This window comes from Carcharhinus amblyrhynchos, chromosome 13, assembly GCF_965287045.1.
Source record: "Carcharhinus amblyrhynchos chromosome 13, sCarAmb.v2.hapA, whole genome shotgun sequence".
NCBI lineage: Eukaryota > Metazoa > Chordata > Chondrichthyes > Carcharhiniformes > Carcharhinidae > Carcharhinus > Carcharhinus amblyrhynchos.
In genome coordinates, this window is record NC_137336.1 from 8,570,755 (window position 1) to 8,592,365 (window position 21,611).

Consider the following 21,611-nt stretch of genomic DNA (forward strand, 5'->3'; position numbering starts at 1 on the left):
GAGGCATGAGACTAGTTGGAAGTCACAATGAGCCAAAGGTGGTGGATGATGGCGATTCCTTGTGTATTCCTGGCATCTGCCCCAGCTCATCCAGAACTCTACTCCCTGCATCCTAACTGACACCAAGTTCCCAATCATCCTTCATTTCTGATTTAAAACTCTCATCCTTGCTCCCAAATCCCTCCATATGGCCTTGCGTTCCCCTCTGGCCTGCCCCTACCCTACACCATCACGCTCAGAGATCTCTTTGCTCCTCTGGCCTCTCCCACCTCCCTGAGTTTAACTGCTCTGCCATTGATAGATGTGTCGTGAGCCTGCTCTGGAATTCTCTCCCTCAACTCCTTTTTACAACAATATTTCATGGTCACCATGACTGAGAATAATTTTGAATTCTCGATTTTATTAATTGAGATTGAATCCTGCCAGCTGCCGTGGAGGGATTTGAACCCATGTCCTCTGATCATTAGCCTGGTCCTCTGGATAACTAGTCCAGCGACATTACCATTCTGCCACTATCTTCCTGCTTTGATAGTAATCTGTGATTTATGCTCTTGTGAAGGACTCTGGGGTACTTTACTGCCTTAAGGATGCTATATAAATGCAGTTTGTTGTTGTCTTGTTCAATGTTCTCCCCCCGGTTTGTATCATAAGAACATAAGAACATAAGAAATAGGAGCAGGAGTAGGCCATCTGGCCCTTCGAGCCTGCCCCGCCATTCAATAAGATCATGGCTGATCTGTCGTGGCTCAGTTCCACTTTCCGGCCCTCTCCCCATAACCCTTAATCCCCTCTCTTATCAAGAACCCATCAACCTGCTTCTTAAAAATATTTAGCGAGGCAGCCTCCACCACTTCAACGGGCAGAGAATTCCAGAGATTCACCACCCTTTGAGTGAAGAAGTTCCTCCTCAACTCCGTTCTAAACCGCCTCCCCTTTATCTTGAGGCTGTGCCCCTTAGTCCCACTGTCTTTTTTGAGCGGGAAGAGTCTCTCCACCTCTATCCTATCCATCCCATTCATCATCTTATACGTCTCAATGAGATCTCCCCTCATTCTTCTAAACTGCAACGAGTACAAGCCTAGTTTATTCAGCCTCTCCTCATAGCTCAACCCCCTCAACTCCGGTATCAGCCTAGTAAACCTCCTCTGCACTCCCTCCAAGGCCAAAATATCTTTGCGCAGGTGCGGTGCCCAAAACTGCACACAGTATTCCAGCTGCGGCCTCACCAATGCCCTATACAGCTGCAGCAAGACCTCCCTACTTTTATATTCAATCCCCCTCGCTATGAAGGCCAGCATCCCATTCGCCTTCCTGACCACCAGCTGCACCTGCAAGCTGGGTTTTTGCGACTCATGCACAAGGACCCCGAGGTCCCTCTGCACCGTCGCCTGCTGCAGTTTTTCGCCCCGTAAGTAATAGTCCTTCCTACCATTATTCCTACCAAAGTGGACCACCTCACACTTGCCAACATTAAATTCCATTTGCCATTTCCTGGACCATTCGCCCAGCCTATCTAGATCCTTCTGCAGACTCTCCACACCCTCCGCACAATTTGCCGTTCCCCCAATCTTGGTGTCATCCGCAAATTTTGACACCCTACACTTGGTTCCCTCCTCCAGATCATCTATATAAATGGTAAAAAGCTGAGGCCCCAGCACCGACCCCTGGGGCACCCCACTAGTCACCATCTGCCAATCCGAATAGCACCCGTTGACCCCCACTCCCTGCCTCCTATTTGACAACCAATCCTCTATCCACGCTAACACCCTACCCCCAACTCCAAGTCCCCTGACCTTCTGCAATAACCTCTTATGAGGTATCATTTATGTTGTGGTTGTCTATGCAATGTAGATACCACTGCACTTTGAGAGGCAGGTTAGTGAGAATACGGCACACATGGTATCTGTTTTATTTAAGCGGTAGCTCTGAAGAATGATGTGAGCATTAAATGGAGAGAGACTTCCATTCCCACAGCACCATTCTTGATCTCAGGATGGTCCTCTGAGTCTGTGAGTTCAAGGGCTTGAGTGCACTGTTAGAGTGCTGCACTGTCAGAGGTGCTGCACTGTCAGAGTGCTGCACTGTCAGAGGTGCTGCACTGTCAGGGTGCTGTACTGTCAGAGGTGCTGCACTGTCAGAGGTGCTACACTGTCAGAGGTGCTGCACTGTCAGAGTGCTGCACTGTCAGAGTGCTGCACTGTCAGAGGTGCTACACTGTCAGAGTGCTGCACTGTCAGAGGTGCTACACTGTCAGAGTGCTGCACTGTCAGAGGTGCTACACTGTCAGAGTGCTGCACTGTCAGAGTTCTGTACTGTCAGAGTGCTGCACTGTCAGAGGTGCTACACTGTCAGAGTGCTGCACTGTCAGAGTTCTGTACTGTCAGAGTGCTGCACTGTCAGAGGTGCTGCACTGTCAGAGTGCTGCACTGTCAGAGTGCTACACTGTCAGAGTGCTGCACTGTCAGAGGTGCTACACTGTCAGAGTGCTGCACTGTCAGAGTGCTGCACTGTCAGAGTGCTACACTGTCAGAGTGCTGCACTGTCAGAGTGCTGCACTGTCAGAGGTGCTACACTGTCAGAGTGCTGCACTGTCAGAGTTCTGTACTGTCAGAGTGCTACACTGTCAGAGTGCTACACTGTCAGAGTGCTGCACTGTCAGAGGTGCTACACTGTCAGAGAGCTGCACTGTCAGAGGTGCTACACTGTCAGAGTGCTGTACTGTCAGAGTGCTACACTGTCAGAGTGCTACACTGTCAGAGTGCTGCACTGTCAGAGGTGCTACACTGTCAGAGTGCTGCACTGTCAGAGGTGCTACACTGTCAGAGTGCTGCACTGTCAGAGTTCTGTACTGTCAGAGTGCTACACTGTCAGAGTGCTACACTGTCAGAGTGCTGCACTGTCAGAGGTGCTACACTGTCAGAGAGCTGCACTGTCAGAGGTGCTACACTGTCAGAGCGCTGCACTGTCAGAGAGCTGCACTGTCAGAGTGCTGCACAGTTTCCTGCGTTACAACAAAGTGCTGTAATAAATCTGGTGGCAGTGTTAGGTACGAGGCTTTGCAATGGGGGAAAACATGGCAGCCAATGTGTGCACAGCAAGATCCCAGAAACAGCAACGTGATATTCAGTTTGAGTGATGTTGGTCACAGGACGCTGGGAAGAATCCTCCTTCATAATGAACCACCTGGGAGAATGAGTCTCCATTTAATGTCCCATCCAACAGCGCAGCGCTCCCTCAGAGCTGCCAACGGGAGCATCAGCCGTGAATCTGTCTCGAGTACGGCCCGCTGAGTGACAGCTGACACATGCGGAGGAGTTTGCAGGCGATACCAAGCCGGAGAAGCTGACAGTGTTTACCTGTTGAAGCACCTGTACGCTTGTGACGGAGCCTTGACCGGGACCTCGGGCAGCTGGTTAACCATGGCTTCCACAAGGTCGGGTTGGCCGTGCAGTGCTTCAGCCCAGGGGGACTGGTACGACCTGGGGACAGCCGTGATGTTGAACTTCTCCGGTGGGATTTCCTTCAAAGGTCCGGAGTACCCTGAGGAAGCAAAGCAGTGGAATCAGATCCGTCCCTCACCTCAACTCACCCTGTCTGTAACTTGCTGTCCTCTGAGCCTCCAAGATTCCCGCATTTCTCCAATTACGACCTCTTAACCATGCCAATTTTAATTGCTCCATCGTTGATGCCTAATCCTAAACGCTGGAATTCCATCCCTCAATTCCCTCTTTATTCACCCTCCTTCCACACACTTCCCTCTTTTTCGCCAGTTTCAGTCGCCTATTGCCTTCTTCTTTGCCTGGATGTCAAATGTCTGTTTGATCTCCCTTAAAGTTGGGCACGGTGGCACAGTGGTTAGCACTGCAGTCTCACAGAGCCAGGGCCTGGGTTCGATTCCCGGAGTGGGTCACTATCTGTGTGGAGTCTGCACATTCTCTCCATGTATGAGTGGGTTTCCTCGGGGTGTCCTAGTTTCCTCCCACAGATGTGCTGGTTAGGTGCATTGGCCGTGCTAAATTCTCCCTCAGTGTATCCAAACAGGTGCCGGATTGTGGCAACTAGGGGATTTTCACAGTAACTTCATTGTAGTGTTAATGTAAGCCTATTTGTGACATTAATAAATAAAACTTCTATTTGACCCAACACTACTACGTCAATGTTTGTCCTCTACGTAATCCTTCCATCCAAGCCTGTCTCAATCCATTGTATGCATTCCTTTTTCTTCCATCCTAATAACCTTATCTAGCTTCCCCTTAAATATATCTACACTATTCACCTCAACTACTCTGTGTGGTAGTGAGTTCCGTACTCTCTCCACTCTCTGGGGAAGGAGAATTCCCTATTGAATCTATTAGTGACTATCTTTTCTTGAATGTTGCTGAAAGGAGAGATGTGTTGCTGGTGATTTTCATCATACGCCTTTTTATAAAACACCTGGAGGCTTGTGGAGTCTATAACCTCCCTTTGCTTTCTCCATGGCAACACCTCAGCCAATCAGAGTCGACTTTCCAACCAACCCCCACCCTTTTCTCCAGTGGCATAAGCTGTGGTTCCCCTTGAAATTTGGTATTCTTGTGTTTGTCCAGTTTTTATGACCAAGTACATTTGGAGTCTCTGCCACAATTGGAAACATTTTCTTCACACCTACTGGACTGAAATCCAACACCCTGTCAACTTTCTCTCTCCTAGAGTGAAGACCCCAACCCTCTTCAATCCCAACCAGAAAGTACAAACAAAGCCCTGAAAGGCAGCAAGGATGGCAGAGGGATGGCAAGATGCCACATCAAAGCAGACTCATTCCTACGGTCTCCAGATGAACTGGGGGGAGTTACCTGGAGCAATGATGCTGGGATTCAGGATAACCTTGATATTTTTGGCAGCTGACAGTTTGCCGAATGGCTTTGGCGCCACAGCTGGAGCGTTGCCTTTCCCCGGCTGTGGGATGTAGACCTCCGACCTGTAGTTCTCCTTTGCCCCATCCTGAGGCATGGTCCCATCAACTTTCTGCAGAGGAGGAGAAGAAGGAAGGTTTGAGATACTGAAACTCCCTCCCTGACAACCCAGCTTCATCCTAGAAAACAGGAAGTGACATGGGAAACACATCAGGATTGTGAGGGAGAGATTGGTTAACGCTCTTCCATCGCAAGAGTCAAACCCAGAAACATTATCATATCAGAAGGTCCAGTCAAATGAACGCAGTATGGAAGGCCATTCAGCTCCTTGAGTCTGCTCTATTATTCAACTAAATCATGATTGATCTGAACCTCAACTCCGCTTACCTTTCATATCCACTGGGGCCTATCGATTTGTAGCGGCATGGTGGCACAGTAGTTAGCACTGTCGCCTCACAGTGCCAGGGATCTGGGTTCAATTCCAGCCTCGGGTGACTGTCTGTGTGAGGTTTGCACGTTCTCCCCGTGTCTGTGTGGGTTTCCTCTGGGTGCTCCAGTTTCCTCCCACAGTCCAGAGATGTGTAGATTAGGTGGATTGGCCATGCTAAATTGCCCATTAGTGCACCAAGATGTATAGGTTAGGGGGATTAGTGGGGTAAATACTTGAGATTGTGGGGAAGAGATCTGGGTGGGTTGCCCCTTAGTGTCAGGGGGCTTATGTGGGCTTACATGGATAGGGCCTTGGTGGGATTGTGGTTGGTGCAGATTTGATGGGCCAAATGGCCTCCTTTTGCACTGTAGGGATTCTATGAATTAAAATGATGACATGAGCTAACAGGTAGTATTGTTTATCGTGGGCGAGAGTTTGACACTTTTACCACACTTGCAAGAAGAAGAGTTTCTGAACATCTCCTAAATGGTTATTGTTCCCTCATTCAAAGCTTCCACACCGGCAGAGAACACTTCTCTCTGTCCGCCCTACTAATTCCTTTCGAATCTTAAGAATCTCGATCTAATTGCCCCGTAAAAATCTCAATCAAATTCCTAGGGACACAGGTTGTAATATTTTTCCTGAAAAAGAGACATGCTGTCAAAACTTTTCATCCTGCACTCAACAGGACAGATTCACAGGAATACCAAATCTCAAAGGGAACAACAATATTTACTGCATGAGAAGAGAGTGCTGGTCGTTGGTGAGTGAACTCTGATTGGCAGAGGTCTTGCCATGGAGAATGCGCCAGAGAACAGTTCCCTACCAAAGTTTGATTTAAATTTTAATTAAATCTAAACCACATATGTTGACTCTGATTGGTCAAGATATTGGCATGCGAATGGTTCCCCCAAGTTTTTGTTTCACTGAAAAAGGTGTGATGCTTTTTAAAAATTCTTTTACGAGATGGTTAGCAATGGAAGTTTGAATGTCTTTTGAAAAGTTATTGGTCTTTATGGGGATCGTAGCAATGGAGATTATGCACCCAGCTACACATAGAAACCATTGATCTCATGCAGCCTGGAGGAAATCTATCACATTCCATCCAATGGCCCTCCATCTGGCCTGACCTCCAACCCCAGCCATCCATTCAATATTCAACAGAACTCAACATAGGTTCAAGAAAAATAGGGCAGAGATTTAAGGTGAGAGGGGAGAGATACAAAAGTGTCCAAGGGGGCAATGTTTTCACACAAAGGGTGGTGATATCTGGAACAGGGGTAGTAATAGAGGTGAGTACAATTTTGTCTTTTAAAAAGCATTTAGACAGTTACATGGGTACGATGGGTATAGAGGGATATGGGCCAAACGCAGGCAATTGGGACTAACTTAGGGGTTTAAAACAAAAGGGGCGGCATGGACAAGTTGGGCCGAAGGGCCTGTTTACATGCTGTAAACCTCTATGACTCTATCAATTCAACTTTATCCTTTTGCCAGCATGCTCAGGATTGCCATAGTAGCTGCTCAATACTCACCACTGGAGACCCCTGTGTCCCTTCCACCATGAACTTGTCAACCCTCTTCTGCCGCTTGTGGAACATCTTTGACCCTTTGTTCGCAAGCAGTGAGAGCTCCTCCATCATCACATCCTGAGGGACACTCACCTTCTTCCCCAGGTCCAGGTGAGGCACTTCTTAAAACAGGAAGGAGCATTGAAAGATACAAGGAGAATACACGTTAAGAAATCAACGGTGCAGGGGAACTTTGAACAAAGCCTTGTTGATTTTACGGCTCACACCTTCCTGCTCACTCTCATTTACAATTTTATCTAAATATCCAACGCCATTAAACACTTCAATCTGATTGGTCTGAATCACCGCTTGTTGCAAAGCACCTCACGTTTGAAAAAGCACAATGGGTGAGATTTTAACTCACGCAAAACTCATCCAATTTTAGTGTTAAAATGGGTCTGTTAGATGGTTCCTTCCAACAGCCCCCTTCCCCCCAGCCCATCCTCACCTCCCACCCTCATCTCCCATCCCCCCCCCCACTGCTCCACACCCCCTCCCCCCCAACCTCCGCCGCACCTCTCCGCTCTCTCTAACCAGATCTAATTGGGGCCTCGGGGCTGGAAAATCATTCCTTCCGACGGCCCTGTCACATTGAGGAGGCAGCGCATAAACATTGTGCTCTACCTTCATTTGTCCTATTGCAGCATTGAGCTGAGATTGGCCCATGCTGGCTGAATGCTCAGCATTGGGGTCCTGGCAGTGTCCACGTCTAACAGGTATTCCAACTAATCAGCGGCTCTTAAAGACAGTCTCTCCCTGAGTGAAAGGAACTTTCTGCTAACTGCCTGAACTGCAACTTCTCACAAGGCAAAGCTGATTAAATGGAGAACGGGGGGGCAGTGGGCAGACAAAGTTTGGCAAAGTTTATTTACTAGTTTTACTAGACTTACATTAACACTGCAATGAAGCTATTGTGAAAATCCCCTAGTCGCCACACTCTGGTGTCTGGTCAGGTACACTGAGGGAGGATTGATCATGGCCAATGCACCTAACCAGTACGTCTTTCAGACTGTGGGGGGGGGAAACCGGAGCACCTGGAGGAAATCCACACAGGCACAGAGAGAACGTTCAAATTCCACACAGACAGTGACCCAAGCCAGGAATCGAACCCGGGTCCCTGGCGCTGTGAGGCCCCACCCTCCCACTGTTATCCTTCAAACCCTAGAGAATCTCCTCTCTCTATCGAATGAATCTTCCTGCATCCCCTCCAAGGCGAGTATATCTTTTTTCGGACGTGGGGTTAACTCTAATACCTCGGATAAAGGATTGTCAGATGGGAAAAGGTTGCAGAGGCTGGGCCTGTATCCAGTGAAATATATAAAATCCTGGGAGGGAGGGTATAGACTGGATGTTTCCCCTTTTAGGTGGGACTGGGACAGAATTTAAAAATAAAGGGTCTCATTTAAGATGGAGATGAGGAGAATTTTTGTCTCTCAGAGGACCATGAGTCCGTAGGATCCTGTTCCTCAGAAACCAGTGGAGACTGATGTTAAAAAAACAAAGGTAGTTTTAAGGGATTTATATTTGTATGGTAAACATTAGAAATAAGGTACAGTTTTAAGTGAGCTCAGTATAATGTTTCTGTGGAAGGAAGAATAAAACCTGTGGTTAGATTCAGGCTGGATAAAGGTATTTGTATGTGTGGGGATTGGTTCAGTTCCAGCTGTGTTCCTAATGTGCTTAGGAAGGGCTACAGCGTGAAGAGTAATTAAACGAGCAATTGTCGCTTAGCAACTAGAGAAACTTGTATGGTAAAAAAAGCTTTCAGGCTGGACATATTGCAGTTGAAGAAGGACATCAGGAAGCGAATATCTCTCAAGCTTGCAGGGAGAAAGATCGGGCAAGATAGGAAGTGCAAAGAGGTAGGTTTCTGAAAGAACTTGTTACAGTCTAGATAACCAGGGAATTGGGACAGAAGTAATGTCTTAAGATGACTGAAGTTAAGAGAACATATACAAATACAACGGAATTCAAGGAAAAAAAAACAAAGCGTTCTGTATTAAAGAGGCAATTACATGGACTTTGTGTTAATGAACCCATTGCAGTTTAACATGTGCTTTGTAATCCATATTAATCCTAAAATCTATATGTTAAGCTAAGGAGGGAATAACGGAGTTTGTATAATAATTCAACTTTTCATGGTGAATAGATTTTTTTCTTGTTAAAATTAATTGGAGGTCCAGTGACTCTGTTCCTCCACATTTTAAAAAGTCTGACAACGCCGGCATACCCACATCACCTCCACATTTTAGACAGAAAAGTACAAGTTTCAGTCTTTTGAGCTGGAATTCCATTCTGGGAATTTTCCAGTCAGTTTTAACACCAACTGGGATTGTGACTGTTAGGCCATTGGATATTTTTAAGGCTGTTAGATAGATTTGTAATTGACAAGGGGGCTGGGGAGGGGGGGGAGAGGTCAAAGGTTACAGGATGTAGACAGGAAAGTGGAGTTGAGGTCACAATTAAATCATGATCTTATCGAATGCCAGAGCAGGCCCGAGGGGCTATATGGCCTACTCCTTGCTTCTAATTCGTACATTGGTGTATGCAGATTAAAACTGCGCTCCAGGTGTGGTTTCCCCAAAGCCGACTATAACTGGAGCAACATTCCCCCATTCAGAACCACACTGAAGGTTATAATAGTCCAAAGATGTGTGGGTTAGGTTGTTGGCCATGCTTAATTGACCCTAGTGTCGGGGGGGTGGGGTGGGATTAGCAGTGTAAATATGTGGGATTACTGGAATAGGTCCTGCGTGGGATTGTGGTTGGTGCAGATTCGATGGGCTGAATGGCCTCCTTCTACACTGTAGGGATTCTATGATATGTAGCATGGAATCAATCCAGTTTGCAGTTCTGATGTCTAGACTGGGCTTGTACATTGTTCCTTTCTTCGCAGTTCTGTAGTACATTTGTTTGACGTTTACTTTTTATCCAATGCAAAATCCAAATTCTATTATTTTAATTAAATATCGCTAACATTAAATGCACTGGCTCCTAGCTAACTGGCACTTTTGATTTGGTTTGACTTATTATTGTCACATGTATTAACATATAGTATAAAGTATTGTTTCTTGCACGCTGTACAGACAAAACATACCGTTCATAGAGAAGGAAAGGGGAGAGTGCAGAATGTAGTGTTACCGTAATGGAATTAAAGCATTGTTTAAAGTGAGTTTAAAAGAGTTAGAATGAAGTTTTAGAAGCAAACAATGAGAGTAAAAGATAGAATCAGAAGGTGTGCTGGGCACAGCTCGCAAGAAGCCATCTCATTCTGGCGCTTTCTTATTTACCATTGCCAATCACAACAGCGAACTGAAATAGACTTTAGGAGCTGTCACTTAGCAACACCACGGTAAGAAATGACAGTAACACTCAAACACAGAAGGGAAAACGTCACATTCCCAGCAAGTGTCTAACAGGCAGACGGGTGTTGCTGAAACACGAGATCTCTGGGTTTAAGTACAGTGTGTCTCTCTGGTGGGAGTGACCTCAGACACGTACATCTGTTCCATCAGTATCCGAGCAGGTTACTCACCGTTTCCCAGTGGAGAATGTGGCCGTGGTCACAGATTGCCTTCCAAAACATCATCTCCGATGCCAATTGCATTTGCCTTGAGCAGGGGTCAGCTGTGGCACGGGGTAACACTCTTGCCCCGAAACTCAGCGTTATACAATCCACTCCAGTAATTTTATCACAAAATCCAGACTCAAATTCCCAATACAGAGCTGAGGGAGTGCTGTACTGTCAGAGGGTCAGTGCTGAGGGAGTGCTGCACTGTCAGAGGGTCTGTACTGAGGGAGTGCTGCACTGTCAGAGGGTCAGTACTGATGGAGTGCTGCACTGTCAGAGGGTCAGTACTGAGGGAGTGCTGTACTGTCAGAGGGTCAGTGCTGAGGGAGTGCTGCACTGTCAGAGGGTCAGTACTGAGGGAGTGCTGCACTGTCAGAGGGTCAGTACTGAGGGAGTCCTGCACTGTCAGAGGGCCAGTACTGAGGGAGTGCCGCACTGTCAGAGGGTCAGTGCTGAGGGAGTGCCGCACTGTCAGAGGGTCAGTGCTGAGGGAGTGCCGCACTGTCAGAGGGTCAGTACTGAGGGAGTGCCGCACTGTCAGAGGGCCAGTATGCAGGGAGTGCTGCACTGTCAGTGGGTCAGTACTGAGGGAGTGCCGCACTGTCAGAGGGTCAGTACTGAGGGAGTGCCGCACTGTCAGAGGGTCAGTGCTGAGGGAGTGCCGCACTGTCAGAGGGTCAGTACTGAGGGAGTGCCGCACTGTCAGAGGGCCAGTACGCAGGGAGTGCTGCACTGTCAGTGGGTCAGTACTGAGGGAGTGCTGCACTGTCAGAGGGTCAGTGCTGAGGGAGTGCCGCACTGTCAGAGGGTCAGTACTGAGGGAGTGCCGCACTGTCAGAGGGTCAGTGCTGAGGGAGTGCCGCACTGTCAGAGGGTCAGTGCTGAGGGAGTGCCGCACTGTCAGAGGGTCAGTACTGAGGGAGTGCCGCACTGTCAGAGGGCCAGTATGCAGGGAGTGCTGCACTGTCAGTGGGTCAGTACTGAGGGAGTGCCGCACTGTCAGAGGGTCAGTACTGAGGGAGTGCCGCACTGTCAGAGGGTCAGTGCTGAGGGAGTGCCGCACTGTCAGAGGGTCAGTACTGAGGGAGTGCCGCACTGTCAGAGGGCCAGTACGCAGGGAGTGCTGCACTGTCAGTGGGTCAGTACTGAGGGAGTGCTGCACTGTCAGAGGGTCAGTGCTGAGGGAGTGCCGCACTGTCAGAGGGTCAGTACTGAGGGAGTGCCGTACTGTCAGAGGGCCAGTACGCAGGGAGTGCTGCACTGTCAGTGGGTCAGTACTGAGGGAGTGCTGCACTGTCAGGGGGGCAGTACTGAGGGAGTGCCGCACTGTCAGAGGGTCAGTGCTGAGGGGGTGCTGCACTGTCAGAGGGTCAATACTGAGGGAGTGCGGCACTGTCAGTGGGTCAGTACTGAGGGAGTGCGGCACTGTCAGAGGGTCAGTACTGAGGGAGTGCTGCACTGTCAGAGGGTCAGTGCTGAGGGGGTGCTGCACTGTCAGAGGGTCAGTACTGAGGGAGTGCAGCACTGTCAGAGGGTCAGTACTGAGGGAGTGCTGCACTGTCAGAGGGTCAGTGCTGAGGGGGTGCTGCACTGTCAGAAGGTCAGTACTGAGGGAGTGCGGCACTGTCAGAGGGTCAGTACTGAGGGAGTGCGGCACTGTCAGAGGGTCAGTACTGAGGGAGTGCTGCACTGTCAGAAGGTCAGTACTGAGGGAGTGCAGCACTGTCAGAGGGTCAGTACTGAGGGAGTGCTGCACTGTCGGTGGGCAGTACTATTGGTGTGCTTTAGTGTTGCTGGTGTGGTACTGGGGAAGTGCAGCACTGGTGGAGGTGCTGCCATTTTATTGAGATTTACAATTTCAGCATCACCAGAATGAACAAGTGTAAGACACTGGTGAATATTTGGCCACTTGATGGACTAGAATCAGTAAACCATTGATTTCCCTGGAACCTGCTGGACTTTCCTCAGTGACAGCCACATCGAATGGACTTCAGACAAGTGGATTGGACTCAGCTTCTTGTTCGCAGAGCATTGGAGTTCCTGGGAGCTGGAATGAGTTATGAAGTTGCGAGAGGTTTCCAACAGTAATTCCAACTTCTCATTGTCAGCTTGGAGTCAATCAAAGACGCCGAGAGAGGAGTAAGGAGTGAAGAGAAGGAGTGGTTGGGGTATGGCATGTTAGGGTCACTGAACTGTAATCCTTACCTTCCAGCTCTCCATGGGCCTCCCTGGCTATGGCCGATGCTATCTGCTTCCTCTCCCTGATGAGTGAAGCATACGACATGATGTCTGTTGATGAGAATCTGAGGAAGAGAAAATAACACGTAAGCTGAGAAATTATTTCCAGGCCCAAGGCCCACTCAACCCTGGGCCTGGGCCTGGGCCCTCAAGGCCGCACCTATTTTACAAAGTGAGGGCTCAAAAATTAATTGTGTTCCTCTTGCCCCCATTTAGGGGTCTTACTGCCCCTTTCAAGTGCAGTTGCAGTGGGTGACTGTGCGGAGTCTGCACATTCTCCCCGTGTCTGCGTGGGTTTCCTCCGGGTGCTCCGGTTTCAAAGAACAAAAGACAAAGAAAATTACAACACAGGAACAGGCCCTTCGGCCCTCCAAGCCTGCACTGACCATGCTGCCCAACTGAACTAAACCCCCTACACTTCCGGGGACCATATCCCCCTCATGTATTTGTCCAGACGCCCCTTAAAAGTCACTGTCTTATTTGCTTCCACTACCTCCCTCGGCAGCGAGTTCCAGGCACCCACCACCCTCTGTGTAAAAAAACCAGCCTCGTACATCTCCTTTAAACATTACCCCTCGCACCTTCAATCTATGTCCCCTAGTAATTGACTCTTCCACCCTGGGAAAAAGCTTCTGACTATCCACTCTGTCCATGCCCCTCATAATCTTGTAGACTTCGAGCCCCTCAACCTCTGACATTCCAGTGAGAACTCCCACACTCTAACGGTGTGCAGGTTAGGTGGACTGGCCACAGTAAATTGCCCTTTGTGTCCCAGTGTGTGTAGGTTAGAGAGATTAGCGGGATAAATTGTGGGGTTACGGAGATAGCGGATGGTGGCCCTGGGTGAGATATTCAGTCCGTCGGTGCAGACTCAATGGGCCAAATGGTCTCCTCCTGCACTGTAGGGATTCAATGATTGTATTTTACCCTGGCTCCCTCCTCCAGTCACTAACTAAGTCCAAGGACAATATCCTGCACCCAGGCGAACTGACATGACCACTACGTACACAAACCATTCCTCTAATCTCATGTTACACACTGTAAGCAAAATACAAAATAAGAGCTAGAACAAGAACATCAATTTACTTTGACGTTTAGCAGCAGTTCCTGCCTGTGATGCTGGTGTGTTCACTTCTATTCTGAATGTTCTTTTTAAGAACAGACTGGAAATAGGCAGATTGTATCTTGATATTTTTGTCAGTGTCTCCCTCAGTATTAGCCCGCCTCCCTTTGCTGTGTGTGAATTCACTGTCACGTTTCCCACATTGTAATAGTGAACACACTTTGATAAGTGCCCTTCTGGATGGGAATTGCCTTGGGATGTCCCAGGGATATGAAGGGTGCCGTAGAAATGCCTCTGAGACTGAAGGTTGATGTCTCAAGTCCCACTCTGGAGTTCTGAACATGGGAATTGTGGCTGACTCTCCCAAAGGTAACCCTCACCGTGCAGCGCTGCCTCTGTGACACCGCTGGTGTTGGGGTCTAGACGTCAGGCTACTGTCTCTGGAAAGAGGGACAACTGTCTGATTCAGTGGGGAGAATGTTATCCATCGAGTTACAGCTGAAACTGGAGAAAGGGGGGAAGAGGAAGAGACGGAGTTTGAAGGGGGGATCGCCTCGTAGATGCTAATCCATCTACACATAGTGCTGTTAAATTTCCAATGAAGCTTCAGTGCTCTTAGTTGCCTGGGGAAGGTCTTTAAATGCAAACTTGATCACGGGATATGTGGCTCAACAGAATTGGGTCAAAATTTCTTCGACAGATAATGCAGTTGTCACAACATCTATTTTCAAATGTGCGCTTCTGAGAGCAATAGTCAACTCCCCAAAGCCTGTCCACCATCGACACAGTTCAATTCAGGACTCTGATAGAATATCCTCCACTAGTGTGAATGAGAGCAGCTCCAATAACATTCAAGAAGCTCAATACCATCCAGGACAAAACGGGCCATTTGATTGGCAACCCCTCTACTTCATTCAACATTCACTCCCTCCATCAGTGACACACAGTGACAGCAGGGTGAACCATCTACAAGATTCACCGCAGGAACTCACCAAGGTTCCTTTGACAGCACCTTCCATGAACTCTACCATCTAGAAGGACAAGAGCAACAGACGCAGAGGAACACCAATTTCTCCTTGGCCTGCGATGCTTTATTCTGTATCAAACCCCACCTGCCAAAGGCAGCTGGATGATGAGTTGTAATGCCTTCCAATAGACTTACTCACCTTGAGTCATCCGTAGGTCATCGATTTACACTTTCGCCTCAGAATTGTGAGCTCAAATTCCAGAGGCTTGAGCGGTTTATCCAAGATGACACTTCCCGGGTGAGGGAGTGATGATAACCAGTGTCGTCACTCTGCCTGAGAAATTCCCAGAGTACAGATTGCTGCAACCTCACATTCCAGCAAGGGAACTGCAAATAATGTGGGAATACCTGGTCTGGGGAATGAAAAAGAAAAGTTTACGCCGTGCGTGTATTTGTATATAAGTGGTGCTGTGTTACAGTTCACCCAGAGTCTGAGCTGTGATGGCAGCAATCACTGCTATACAGGGTGTCCAGCAAAGGTTTACTAGGCAGACTCCTGGGATGACAGGTCTATCATGTGAGGAGAGACTAAGTCAGCTAGGATTATATTCACTGGAGCTTAGCAGGGTTGGAGGGAATCTCACAGAAACTTATAAAACTCTAACAGGGTTAGACAGGGTGGATTCAGAAAGAATGCTTCTGATGATGGGGGAGTCCAGAACTAGGGGTCATAGTTTGAGAAGTAAACCCTTTAGAACTGAGGTGGGGAGAAATTTCTTCATCCAGAGGGTGGTGAATGTGAGGAATTCACTACCACAGAAAGTAGTTGAGGCCAAAATGTTGTCTGATTTCAAGAAGAAATTAGATATAGCTCTTGGGGCTAAAGGGATCAAGGGATATGGGAGGAAGCGGGGAATCAGGAAATTGAATTTGATGATCAGCCGTGATCAAAATGAATGGTGGAGCAGGCTCAAATGACTGAATGACCTACTCCTGCTCCTAGTTCCTATGTTTTATGTTTGTGTTTAGTCCGGAGCTATGGATTGTGATGGTCGAGGCCTTTCATTACATCTTTCTGTCCCCTTTTTCTCTCATGTACTCATCCAGTTTCCTTTTCAAAATATCCAAGTTTTTTGCCTCAACCATTTCCCACAGTAGCCAGTCCCACATCCTAATCGCTCCCCGAGAGAAGAAACTTTCCTCATTTATCAGTGACTATCTTGTATTTTTGCCCTTAGTTTTGGAATCCCCACAAGTAGAAACATTTTTTCCACATCTACCCTGTCCAACCCGCTCAGATCTTTAAAGGCCTCAATCAGGAACTCTCTAAATCTTCTCTTTTCTGAAGAGAAAAGACCCAAACTCTTCTATCTCTCTCAAGGGCTGTAAGTCTCTGTTCTGGTCCCATCCTTGTAACTCTTTCTGCAAACCTTATCCAATGTTTCTATACAATATAGAGACCAGAGCTGAACACAGTACTCTCAGTGTGGCTTAACCAGGGTCCTTTACAAGGTTAGGATCACTTGTTTTTTTATTCATTCAAGTGACGTGGGCCTTGCTGGCCAGGCCAGCATTTATTGCCCATCCCAAGTTGCCCTTCTGAAGATGGTGGTGAGCTGCCATCCAGTTTACCTAAAGCTCTGTTAGGAATGGAGTTTCTGGATTTTGACAAACGCAACAGTAAAGGAATAGTAATATATTTCCAAGTCAGGATGGTGAGTGACTGGGAGGGGAATCCCGAGATGATAGTGTTCCCATGTATCTGTTGCCCTTGTCCTTTTACATATAGTGGTTATGAGTTTGGAATGTGCTGCCTAAGGAACCTTGGTGAGTTCTCGCTCTGCATCTTGTACATGGTACTGTGATAATACTGAAATATATTTGTGTTAAATTTCTTGTGCAGCATTTCTCCAAAATCAGTTCTATTTACCGATGACACTTTGTCTAAAACTGGCAGCCTACATGTTGCTGTTGCAGAAGGATTGATCCTAATGGCTGGAATGTTTGTTTTAATCCGGGCTAATGCAGAGTTGTTATTTCTGTGTTTTCCCCTGGGGTTTTTTGGAGTTGGGTTTGGTCAGGCCAAATGATGGGAAAATCATGTGACTGGGTGGGACTGGGCTTACACAGAGAAATAAACTCTGATGCTGCTTAGAATTATTAGAGCTAAGTGTCTCTCTTTCTCTCTCTGGATTTGGAGACTAGGATCTGCCAGGGAATAAATATCTTTCTCTGAAGTTCTCCTGTTTCAAAACAGATCTTTCTCTGGGGGCTGCTGTGTAGGAGTCAGAAGACAGGTGTCTTTCTGTATCTCTGTCCAGAGTTGTTAAAAAGTTGGAAACCTAGCAATTAGTAAAGACTATATGTTTTTTTTCTAACTGGTTCTGAAGAGGGATTTATGTAGTGGGGTTATTGCTTACATTGCAACTATAGCGATATCTTGCTGTTAAGAATTATACCTTGTCATGTTTAAATATTTAAATTAGTAAAAGTTACATTGTTTCTTTTTGATGTATTTTAACTGTTACTAAATAAAGTTTGTTTTAATAAAAGCTTCCTGGTGGGTTAATAAAATCACATCTGGAGTGAAACCTCTCATTCTTACACTAATCCCAAAATCAAAAAACGTGGGGTTCAGCCTAGCTTCACAATATACCGTGGAGTTTGGGATCTGATCCCTAACAATACACACTACTACCACTGCTTGTTGGCGGTGGAAGGAGTGAATGTTTGTGGTTCTAATCAAGTGGACTGTTTTACCCTGAATGGTGTTGATGTTATTGGAGCTGCACCCACCCAGACAAGCGGAGAGTAATACATCACACTCCTGCCTTGTAGACCATTGAATCATAGAATCCCTACAGTGCAGAAAGAGGCCATTCGGCCCGTCGGGTCTGTACCGACAACAATCCCATAACCCCACGTAATCCCTCTGACAGTGAGGGACAATTCCACCCAGAACTGTTCCCCGTAAACCCAAGTATTTACTCTGCTAATCCCCCTACCTATACATCTTGGGACATGAAGGAGAAATTTAGCATGGCCTATCCATCTAACCTGCACATCTTTGGAGTGCAGGAGGAAACTGGGGCAACCGGAGGAAACACACACAGAACGTGCAGACTCCACACAGACAGGCATCCAGAACCCAGGTGCCTGGCACTGTGAGGCAGCAGTGCTAACCACTGTGCCACCGTGTCTCCCCTAAAGGTGATGAACATGCTTTGGGGAGTCAGGAGGTGAGTTACTGCGGGATTCTGACATATTTATATGGCTAGTACGGTTCGGTTTCTGGTCAACGATAATCCCCAGGATGTCGATATTGGGAAATTCAGCGATGGTAATGCCATTGAATATAAAAGGGGGTGGCGATGGTTAGAACAAAGAACAAAGAACACTACAGCACAGGAACAGGCCCTTCGGCCCTCCAAGCCTGCACCGCTCATGAGCCCAACTAGTTTGTACCCCTCTATTCCCAGTCTGTTCATGTGGCTATCTAGATAAGTCCCAGCATGCCTGCCTCAACCAGCACCTAGATCTTCTCTTGCTGGAGATGGTCATTGCCTAGCACTTGTGTGGCAGGAGTGTTACTTGCCACTTAGCCCAAGCTTGGATATTGTCCAGGTCTTGTGGCGTTTGGACATGGGCTGTTTATTTTGAGGTAGTGGTGAAGTGACGTTGTCACTGAACCGCCTCCCCTCATCACTTCATACTTTTGAATTTTGTATTCCCAGAAAAAAAAATCCTGGAGCTTTGTTAACACTTTAATTGCCTTGTTAACTCTTTAATTGCCTTGCTGCCCTCTGGAATCTCCAGTTCTGGTCTCTTGTGCCTCTGGTGGCTGTACCTAGGCCTGGAGATGTGGGATTTCCTTCCCCTAAACCTCATTGTTTCTAACCTCCTTTAAGATGCCACTCAAAGTCTGCCACTGTGACAAAACCTACGGTCACCTGTCCTGGCTCACTCTTCCCGGTCACTTTTACAGCCGGCAGCGGTTTTATTCCCAGTTTTTTTTTCCCTGAGCAGATTCCAGAATCTGGAACGGCTAATCCGGGATTTGAAATCGACTTCCCCGGATTACCGCAGAAAGAAAATATTTTAAAACTGCCATTCATAGCCTCAGGACATCCCATAGTGCTTGACAGGCAGTGAGGCATCTTTTCAAGTGTCCTCACTGTTTAATGCAGCAGCTGTTCTGTACACAGCAAGATCCCACAAGCAGCAATGTGACAAGGAGCAGATCATTTCTGTTTTGTAGATGTAGATTGAGGAAAGGTATTGGCTCCCTGACATTGGGAAAACTAACCCCCCCCCCCACTCTTCCTTCACATAGGGGCCTTGGGATTTTTTACATCTACTGAAGAGGGTACCTCCGACAGTCTAGCATCCCCTCTGGAGGGACTGCTTTGTGCTCAAGCCTCTTGAGGAGGGCTTGAATCTACAGCCTGAGTGGTAAGCATTCTACCCAGAGAGCAATGAGTAATGCCTTTAAAGTTTATTTATTGGTGTCACAAGTAGGCTGACATTAATACTGCAATGAAGTTACTGTGAAAACCCTCTAGTCGCCACACTCCTGCACCGGTTCAGGTACACCGAGGGAGAGTTTAGCACGGCCAATGCACCTAAGGAGCGCGTCTCTCGGAACGTGGGAGGAAACCGGAGCACCAGGAGGAAACTCGCGCAGACACGGAGAGATCGTGCAGACTCAACACAGACGGGAACCCAAGCCCAGGAATCGAACCTGGGTCCCTGGAGCTGTGAGACAGCAGTGCTAATCACTGTGCTAGCGGATTTACTATGACTTGAGCAGGATTTTCCAATGAGGAAGGGTTGATTTCTGCTTTCTGTGCGCAGATTGGTTTCTGCGATTCCTACATTACAATAGCGTCTACATTGCATTGACTGCAAAGCACTGAACTGATGAAAGGTGCTATCGAAATGCACATTCTCCTTTTCTCATTAAACATACAATCTACAAACAACCTGTGTGGTGGTTCTGTATTTCAGTTACTAAAATAAATTAGCATCAGTGCAAAAATAATATTAATTTAGATATTGTTACTATCTGACATATGATTAATGTCTTTCCAGGATATATTAATCCTCTTTCTCTCTTTTCCATGGTCTGTCACTATTATAAACTCCTTGGCTGGAGTTCTTCGATCTCGTATGTCCCAGCATCGCTGACGGCAAAACAGGGAATTTGGATCTCAGCCATAAGTCCATTCGCTGCAGTGGGACTGGAAAACCCCGGCCCCAGGCAAGGTCGGAGAATCTCAGTCTCAGGCAAGGTTGGAGAATCCCAGTCCTGGGCAATGTCGGAGAATCCCAGCCCCGGGCAAAGTCAGAGAATCTCGGTCCTGGGCAAAGTTGGAGAACTCCAGCCCAGGGCAGGGTCGGAGAATCCCAGCCCCGGGCAAAGTCAGAGAATCTCAGTCTCAGGCAAGGTTGGAGAATCCCAATCCTGGGCAAGGTCGGAGAATCCCAGCCCTGGGCAACGTCAGAGAATCTCAGTCTCAGGCAAGGTTGGAGAATCCCAATCCTGGGCAAGATCAGAGAATCCCAGCCCTGGGCAATGTCAGAGAATCCCAGCCCTGGGCAAGGTCGGAGAATCCCAGCCCTGGGCAACGTCAGAGAATCTCAGTCTCAGGCAAGGTTGGAGAATCCCAATCCTGGGCAAGATCAGAGAATCCCAGCCCTGGGCAATGTCAGAGAATCCCAGCCCTGGGCAAGGTTGGAGAATCCCAGCCCTGGGAAAGTTCAGAGAATCCCAGCCTCGGGCAATGTCGGAGAATCCCAGACCTGGGCAAGGTTGGAGAATCCCAGCCCCAGGCAAGGTCGGAGAATCCCAGCCCCGGGCAAAGTCGAGGAATCTCAGTCTCAGGCAAGGTCAGAGAATCCCAGCCCTGGGCAAGATTGGAGAATCCTGTCCTCTGTTTTACAACGTACTGGTCAAAGGGTTAAAAATACAACACTGAGATTCTTGTCATTGAAAGATCCCTACCTGAGTTTGTTGCCTTTCTCAACTCGCCTTTCAGCTACTATTTTTGCCTTCTGTCCAAAGTCAGTTCCAGTTGCTCCCACATGCACCGTGGAGTGTGTTTGCAGATTGTGCCCTTCTCTCTGAGTCGCTCCCACCTCCCCACCCTCGGTGCAGGACCCAGTGGTTTCCAAGTGCTTACCTCCCCTACATCATAGACTTATATTTAGTCAAAGGCGTCTTTTCCATTTCTTCTCTGCGATGTATTCGAACAGCTGGCTCATACAGCAACCCAGAGCTCCGGCGAGTTAGTTACAGAAATTTAACACTGCCTTTCGGAGCAGAGCTAGGGTGACCAGAGACTTGACTTCGGGAAGCAGGGGGATTTCAGCGCCAGCAAGACATTAAAGTCATCATTAACTTTCAAGGAGTTTGTACAAGTTACACTGAAACTCCTGCTTAACTTCATTCACGGCTCCTGGGAAAGGTGATTAAGGATGAGCAAAAGCATTTAAAAAAAATAATGTGTTCCTTTCTTAGAGTCACAAAATCAACGTGCGATCCATCTCCATCTCATCGCTCGCTCCAAAAGAAGTGAGTTCAAAGTGAACCCAGGGGGCAGCCCAGAACAAAGTGGACATTAACTTCTGGAATGTGAAATTTAAGCAACTGGACTAAAAGAAGGTGATAAAACAGGGATTATCTATTTCACTGACGTTAGACCTTCAAAAACATGAATGGAAAAGTTTAACTTTGGTGAATGGGCTGTGTTACAATGGGTATTCATGGCTGGACTTGCAGATCCAATAGGAAAGCATTGAGAGCTGGACTCCTGATCTCCAAGCAGCAGGGTAGCACCTGGCCCAGATCACCCTGTGTCCCAGACACAAACAGCATCT

At 47.7% G+C, this 21,611-nt stretch overlaps 1 protein-coding gene across 2 annotated transcripts in view; it reads right to left on the bottom strand.

Annotated features, from left to right (window-relative positions):
- Positions 1–20,907, bottom strand: part of LOC145351439 (myozenin-2-like) — a 36,214-nt gene extending 15,307 nt beyond the window's left edge. The window contains exons 1-6 of one of the 2 annotated variants that reach the window (XM_080201032.1): positions 20,737–20,907; positions 14,932–15,145; positions 12,670–12,767; positions 6,858–7,015; positions 4,833–5,004; positions 3,357–3,540 (exon numbers count right to left, since the gene is read on the bottom strand). In XM_080201032.1, coding sequence (XP_080057158.1) covers positions 3,357–3,540; positions 4,833–5,004; positions 6,858–7,015; positions 12,670–12,748 — 593 coding nt within the window. In that variant the 5' untranslated portion in view covers positions 12,749–12,767; positions 14,932–15,145; positions 20,737–20,907. The remainder of the gene's footprint in view (positions 1–3,356; positions 3,541–4,832; positions 5,005–6,857; positions 7,016–12,669; positions 12,768–14,931; positions 15,146–20,736) is intronic. The other variant, XM_080201031.1, reaches the window with a different exon arrangement.
- Positions 20,908–21,611: the final 704 nt, after the last annotated feature.